This window comes from Sebastes umbrosus, chromosome 1 (genome assembly GCF_015220745.1).
Source record: "Sebastes umbrosus isolate fSebUmb1 chromosome 1, fSebUmb1.pri, whole genome shotgun sequence".
Classification (NCBI taxonomy): Eukaryota; Metazoa; Chordata; class Actinopteri; order Perciformes; family Sebastidae; genus Sebastes; species Sebastes umbrosus.
Window position 1 is genome coordinate 37,781,370 of NC_051269.1, and position 7,897 is coordinate 37,789,266.

The 7,897-nt window shown below is 36.0% G+C and overlaps 1 protein-coding gene across 1 annotated transcript; it reads left to right on the forward strand.

Moving 5' to 3' along the window:
- Positions 1 to 227: 227 nt before the first annotated feature.
- Positions 228 to 6,678, forward strand: gnl3l (guanine nucleotide binding protein-like 3 (nucleolar)-like). The gene is made up of 15 exons (XM_037771215.1): positions 228 to 336; positions 424 to 467; positions 1,302 to 1,403; positions 1,513 to 1,629; positions 1,748 to 1,831; positions 2,217 to 2,352; positions 2,463 to 2,566; positions 2,689 to 2,833; positions 3,451 to 3,538; positions 3,620 to 3,797; positions 3,888 to 4,030; positions 4,117 to 4,253; positions 5,190 to 5,356; positions 5,445 to 5,619; positions 6,589 to 6,678. The coding sequence occupies exons 1-15, from the start codon at positions 324 to 326 to the stop codon at positions 6,651 to 6,653; spliced, it is 1,698 nt and encodes a 565-aa protein (XP_037627143.1). The 5' UTR covers positions 228 to 323; the 3' UTR covers positions 6,654 to 6,678.
- The last annotated feature ends 1,219 nt before the right edge of the window (positions 6,679 to 7,897 follow it).

Below are 7,897 nucleotides of genomic sequence, written 5' to 3' on the forward strand. Positions count from 1 at the left end.
TCTTAATACATTAATTGATATGCAACCAAATTAGCTGGATTCCTCTCACATGTAATTGCCCAGCCTAAAAAATAGAGGTAGCCTATTTTTTTTTTTTTTAACAATGAATTAGATATTTCAGATATTGTCTTATTAGTTGGGCTGGGATCATCCTAAAACAGTTTTATATGCATATGGGGTCGAGGTCCTGCGTCTCCTTCCCAGTTTGGAAGCCACGTTTGAACGCTCTTTTATTTTGACATTTAACCGGATGTTGTGGAAGACGTCATTTCCTGCGCATGTCCACCTCCTCGCCACACACGTGAAGTCAGTGAGCTGAAGTCATGTCTAAAGCTAGTAGGTATTTTATGGCCTTTGACTGAATGTTTTAACCCACAAAAATAACTGTGGATGTTTTTTAATTAATTCTGTTGTTTCTTCCAGAACAAAAACGAGCTAAACGTCTCGGGTTCCTCGGAAAGCTAAAGGTAAGAGTTAACTAATGTTATCTGAGGCTAACTGTTAGTGCTGCAGCTACCAGTCAAAACCTGCTGTGTACTTCAGTCTTTACTTTACTTTACTAACATAATATCACAGTCTGATGTCAGGACAACCCAGCTACATTAAAGTATATAGTAAATGGATGTTTATCTATCAGTAACACTGACTGGATGACATTGCTCAGACTGCCAGGTACCAGTGCAAGGTGGGTAAGATACTGTCCCATCTCCTTTGGGTGTATATTTAACATTCAGCCTCTTCAGTGTCAATGTCAAGCCTCCATAAACAAACCAAACAATTGTTGTTGAAAATAACTAGTTTGGTCACTTTTCAGGCCATATTGCTTTTGATTTTTGAGGTCAGCAACAAGTATGTCATAAAAATATTGTAAAAAAAAAAAAAGTCATAGTATGTCATGGGAATATAATTTAAAAAGTCATGGTATAAATGCCATTAAAATATAAAAAAGTCATAGATTAGTATGCCAAAAAAAACAACAAGAAACAAACAAACAAAAACATAGTATGCATTAAAGAAGTAAAAAAAAAAAAGTCATGATATGACAGTAACGGTGTCAACAAATAAATCAGACAATAAACAGGCATTTTATTGATATCCACGCAGTTGTAGCCTTGACCGCCCTACAAATAATATCCAGAGTCCTCTTTGCCTGAGACCGAGACAAGACCGAGTAAAAATGCAATGAAAACTGAATGTTTAGCATCCCCCGTTGCATTCTGATGCCTTTTATAATTAACTAAAATAATATAATGTATATGATTTTACAATATAGGCTGTTTTGTATGTTTTCCTGCCTGCAGACAAAAGATGGACAAAAGGACGACGCTTCAGGGCAGAAAAAGAATTCAGAGCAGTCATCTGTCAAAGACCGCACAAAACCAGAAGAGATCCGGAAGCAGAGGGTGAACATTTCAACGTCTTGCCTGTGCTCATATTTGCTCATATTTATTTACATTGCTAACATTTTCTTGAGGTAAACCAAATCTCTCAATTTGTATATTTCCTAATCAGCTTCAGGACCTCCAGGACCGGCAGAAAGTCTCTAGAGAACGAGAGATGATGAAGAGGAGGAATCTCCAAAGCTTTCAGAATGACATCCTACAGCGACAAAGAGAGTTTGAGCAGAAGGTGAATGTCTATTCAGTGGAAATGGACTGCAGTTAGAATAACACTATACACCCTACTACTAATGATACTAAGCAAACTGCCACTGTACTGATTTCTGTTTTCTTCTTTGTGTTCACAGGAGACGGAGATGCAGAGTTTGGAGAAGAATGTTAATTTTGAAAATGAGAATTCGAGAAAAGCATATTACAGAGAATTTAAAAAGGTACGTAGTTGCTCCATACGCACCATAAACTGGCTCATGTCTGATGAATATTACGAATTTAGAGTCGTTTAACATAAATTTATCACTTAGCACTTTTTCTCTTCACCTTTTTTAAAGCAGTCAAAAGTAAATCAGTAGTTATTAAACTACATACTACCTTAAATCAGGCAATTGTCTTTCAAATATATATATATATATATATATATATATATATATATATATATATATATATATATATATATATATATAGGCTGGTATAGATTTCTTGCCTTCTAAATCAGGCTGTTCTTTCAGCTGTGATAGAAGCATAATAAAACAGTGTGAAATGGACTTATGAACATTAACACTGAGTTTTTAATTTTTTTTTTTTTTTTTTTTTTTAAAGGTAGTGGATGCCTCAGATGTGATTTTGGAGGTGTTGGATGCACGTGACCCTCTCGGCTGCAGATGTCCTCAGGTGGAGCAGGCGGTCATTCAAAGCGGAACGAACAAGAAGATAGTCTTAGTGCTTAATAAAATTGGTAAGTTGGCTAAATAACTTACAGTACAATATATACAAAACAGTAAAGCGTTTTATTTATTGTGTCAAATTTTCTATGCTTGACTTGGATGGTTTTACTTGGATTTATAGATTTGGTGTCAAAGGAAATCGTGGAAAAGTGGATTAAATATCTTCGTAACGAGTTTCCTACGGTCGCTTTTAAAGCATCAACTCAGCAGCAGAACAAGAACTTGGTATGCAGTTAATTTTTTATATTTTGATCATCTAAAAATGCAAATTCAAAGAATTAAAGCTATATAGAATAACATAATTTCTCATAAACTCTTTTCCCCCGTTTGTCTCATGCCATGGACAGAAACGCAGTAACGTACCAGTGACACAGGCCACCACAGAGCTTCTTAGCACCAGCGCTTGTATTGGTGCAGATTGCTTGATGAAGCTGCTCGGCAACTACTGCCGCAACCTGGACATAAAGACGGCCATCACCGTCGGCGTTGTAGGTAAGCACCACATCCAACTATACACCAGAGGCCTGTACTACGAAGCAGGATTTGGGGTTAGCAAGGTAACTTCAGGGTAAAACCTGGGTAAAATCACTGCCCCATCTAGACGACTACAGTATATCTGAGTTTTGAGTATTCCGTTAAATCAATTAAGTCGGCTAATTTATGCATTCGCACATCGGCATTTTTTTTTCTTTTGCCAGCTGTCCTTCCTGCATTTGGCAGCTTCAACAACGTTAATTTTAGCCTGGATTATGTGTTTAACTTCTTCGTATTTGTCTGATATTATAGTTTGCTCTTCGTTTGTAAAATGTGCCGCTCAGCTGACAGTAGACTTGTCCATGTTTGTGATTTGTCATATGCTACAAACCCTCATGTGAACTCACTCACAGCCAGACTGAGAAACCCTGCATTGATTTACCGAGTTGATAACCACCGTCGTAGGACCGCTTAGCGTGATCACGGTTGTTAGGGTTAGTGGGGTTAGTTAGGGCCAGATAACGAGAAGATACCCCGGTATGTTGAACTCGCTTCGTAGTACAGGCCTCTGGTTCTTTCTTTGTAAAAGGTGAGGTTTTCCAAAGTGAAATAATTTTGCCATTCTTGCTTTGTAGGTTTTCCTAACGTGGGGAAGAGTAGTTTGATCAACAGTTTGAAACGGGCACGAGCGTGTAGTGTCGGAGCCACTCCTGGTGTCACCAAGTAAGTCTACAGTACACTGTTGATCCCGTGAAATCCTGCTTGTCCACTACTAGTCTTGCTGATGGGTTTGATGGATTTCAGGTGCCTTCAACAGGTGCATTTGGACAAATACATCAAGCTTCTAGATTGCCCCGGCATCGTCATGGCAACTTCAACGACCGACGCAGCGATGATTCTTCGCAACTGTGTGAAAATCGAACAGCTTGTAGATCCCCTTTCACCCGTTGAAGCCATCCTTCGACGCTGCAACAAAGCGCAGGTATGTCGTGTCGTCGTTAAAACCTTTTTGTATTTTTCTTGCTTGTGTCTCGTGCACGCTGCCATTACCGTCATTTTGCTGGATGTACAGATCTTGGAGCACTACGGAGTTTCAGACTTTCACACAGCTCTGGAGTTCTTGGCGATGCTCGCTCGACGTCAAGGCAAACTGAGAAAGGGAGGACTGCCTGACACTGACAAAGCAGCAAAGAGTGTGTTAATGGACTGGACAGGGTGGGTAAAAAAAATAGGATTCTGGAAGTTTTTCAATCAACCAGTACTTAACACTGTATTAATCTCAGCATGTTATGTTCCTTTAGGGGAAGGATCAGCTACTTCACGCATCCTCCAGAGACGCACACTCTTCCCACGCACGTCAGCGCTGAGATTGTTACGGAGATGGGTAAAGCTTTTGACTGGGATGAGCTGGAAAAAGGAAACCAGGAGGTTCTTGCAGGTAAAGATTACTTCTAGTGGAATCTAGAAACAATGTCCCAGTTACCCCCGATAATCCACAGACCTCATTGTCAACCGTTTTCATCCGGCTACTTTCTTTGGTAAAAACTAAGTACTTCCAAAGGCAGGTATCTCAAAACCTCAGAACATAAACCTGAATCTATCAGCGTGTCTAGACACCACTAGAATGAAGTGAGAACTTTTTATTTCCCTTGTGATAATTAATAGTGTCACAGAAGGTTAATTTAAATATAATTCCATAATTATGTAAGACATGGTTAAGATTAGATTAGACTAAAGAGCAGGATTATTATAGTAAACTAAAACTGAAACTAAAACTAAAATAAGCAGTGAAAAATACTGTTTGTAAACTAAAACTAAGTAAAAACTACATCCTTTAAGAAAAACTAAACAAAAGATATACCATTTTTTTTTTTTATTTTGAGCTATGATATATCTCCTCCAAAAAAAAGAGACAACATAAATTTCCGTCAACACTTGTGACACTGAACCACAGAAGTAGCGCAGAGATTTAAGTACATTTTAATTTACCAATAAATGAATGAAATGATTAAACATTATGGCCTTTCCTACACATTTCTCTATGCATTTTGTATATATAGCTAAATTGTTCTGAGACATTATACCTGACCCTAAAACACACAAACTAAAGCTACTGTAAAACTAAATATATAAAAACTGAAACTAAACCTTTCTGAAAAACTGAAGCTAAACTAAAACTAGCAAATGCACTCTGAAAACTCATTCAATTAAACCAAAATTAAATAGAAAAGTCAAACTAAAATAAAGTAAAAGCTAATTCAAAAATAGAGTAGACTAAGATTACCTTGGTCAGATTATCTTGCTTTCGTTGTTAAAACACACCAGAGAATCAGTAGTTGCTCTAAAGTTGTATTTTTTTTTCGCTGTCTTTCAGAGTCATCTTGTCCTGATATCCAAATGGGATTCTGCATGGAAACCACTGGAATGACAGAAGGTGTCCAGGGTGAACTACCGTCTGACCTGGAAACAGTGGGGGGGTTCTCGGAAGAGCCAGAATTTAAAGACGAAACTGAATCTATGGATGATGGCCATGACGCAGAGGTGTGTAGTCCTTACAGTATGATGTGCACTTTTGCAAATTTCTAAAATGTGTCTCTTTTAACTTAACTTTCCTTCGTGCTCAAAATAGTTTGGACCAATGACGGTGGAGATAAAATCTCAGAGGTCGAAGACGGGCTTGCCTGCAAGTGATGCGGCACCGAGGGCTCCGAATCTGAAGGATATCTTGGGTGTAGATCCTCTACAGCAGGGTCAGGCACTCCTGGCTGCCGGCAAGAAGAGGAAAAAGCAACAGAAAAGAGCTGGTTCGTATAAATATTGGTCTCAGTCTAATACTAGATATAACTGTCTGTGGTGTGGCGGGTTCATGCTAGGATTTCTGAATACCTTTTACCCTAATCTGAGGAAAAGTAAACAAACAAAAACCCTTTATAACCTCATGTTAGTTTTGTTGTAAGAAGGCCAACAAGCTTCATTTTACTCTACTGACTAGGGCTGCACGATTTAGAAAAATACCTAATTGCGATTATTTTGACTGATGAGTCCTAAAACCCGGAAATGAGTTAGCATTCTAGCACTTCTGGTTCCTTCATCTGGAAGTTAATGGGTTTCTTGAATGGGTTTTTAGTTAGATGGCTGAAATTAGGTCTGTGGTTAACACAAGCTTCAGATGTTTTAACATTTTGTTCCACAACATAAAATACATCAATAAATATCTCACTCATTGATTTTGAAGCTTTTATATGTCTTAAAAAAAGTTGTTCCTAACAAGTGGCTAAGTGAGACTACTAAACACCATCACGCCGACTCGACCGCCTTTACAGCCTCGTTGTGTATACTTGCACTCATGCGACCATGGTGTATTTTGTTTATAGCCTAACGTTAGCTTTTTACCTCTGGTGATCATTCCTGTTGGTGTTTATTTGTGAAGATTATCTTGACTGATTGATGATATATGTTGGCCACTGAGTTTATTTCCTGCAATAATCCAAAACCCAATAGAAAAATCCCCATTGGCTTTTTGTCGAGGGAACCAGGGCGATGCTAACTTCCTGGTTGGCCTACAAAAATATGTCATCCCTGGAGCACTCTATTGCAATTGTGATATAAATAGTGTTTATTTTTTCCGTCACATGTAGCTGATGGTCAAAACGTGTGCATCAGCATGTTATCACACACACACAGGCAAGCTTCTGTAAGGAGTAACGTGTTTTCTCTTTTCTTGATATAGATTTTTAATTAAATTGATACAGTTTTCTTTTTTTCCTCTGCAGACAAAATTGCCACCAAACTCTCTGACACCTTGACAGCTGCAATGGATTTCTCATTTTCAGATTAAAATAAAAGACTAAAAGAATACATTATTCATGTTTTGTGTTTTTTGGATGTAAGTAAGTAAGTTAGCTAACAGTATTCTGATTGATCTACAATCCACGTGCAAAAATGTTGCTTCAGGGACCCTTATTCCTTTCTTCATTTAATCATAAAAAAAATAATTAGTTTTTCGCTATGTAAATTGTATCCCTGTTCAGCCACTATTTCTAACAACTACTGGAAAAGTTTTGCTTTTTGAACAAATTGCAGATTGTTTTTTTTATATATATATATAGTTTGCACCTGCAGGGCCTGACACTTCCATAATAACTTTTCTAACAAGAAGCAGCATGATTGATTATTTATTTTTTTATATATATATATATATATATATATATATATACATCGATACATACTACATATACCATTATAAAGTTTTATGGACAGATATCTTGACAGTGAAAAAAAAAAAAAAATAGTTGCCAAGTCCAAGTTTAACAGTTGGATTTTTTCCCCTTCTCTCTCACTAAAAATAAATAAATAAATATAAAGAAGTAAAAAAATATATATATATACATATATTTATTTATTTTAATTTTAAATAAAATAAAGAAATATAAAGAAAAATATATATATATATTTTTTTTTCTTTTTATTTATTTATTTTTTTTTAGAGAGAGAAGGGGAAAAATCTCACTGTTAAACTTGGACTTGGCAACTATTTTCTTTTTTTTTGACTGTCAAAATATCTGTCCATTAAACTTTAGTATGGTATTATTATTGCAGTACTACTTTCACAGTAACTTTATACCTTCAGTTAAAAACTTAAATAACTGTTTTTGCTGCATCCCAACTACACTGGTTTGCATCTAAATAACTACAGTGTGTTTATCTATATAAATACTACAGTGTTTATCTATATAAATACTACAGTGTTTATCTATATAAATACTACAGTGTGTTTATCTATATAAATACTACAGTGTTTATCTATATAAATACTACAGTGTGTTTATCTATATAAATACTACAGTGTTTATCTATATAAATACTACAGTGTTTATCTATATAAATACTACAGTGTGTTTATCTATATAAATACTACAGTGTTTATCTATATAAATACTACAGTGTGTTTATCTATATAAATACTACAGTGTTTATCTATATAAATACTACAGTGTGTTTATCTATATAAATACTACAGCGTTTATCTATATAAATACTACAGTGTTTATGTTATTTTATAAATACTACAGTGTGTTTATC

Coding starts and splice junctions, on each gene's coding strand:
- gnl3l (XM_037771215.1), top strand. Junction 468..1,301: donor GGTTCCTCGGAAAGCTAAAG/GTAAGAGTTAAC, acceptor TCCTGCCTGCAG/ACAAAAGATGGACAAAAGGA. Junction 1,630..1,747: donor AAAGAGAGTTTGAGCAGAAG/GTGAATGTCTAT, acceptor TTGTGTTCACAG/GAGACGGAGATGCAGAGTTT.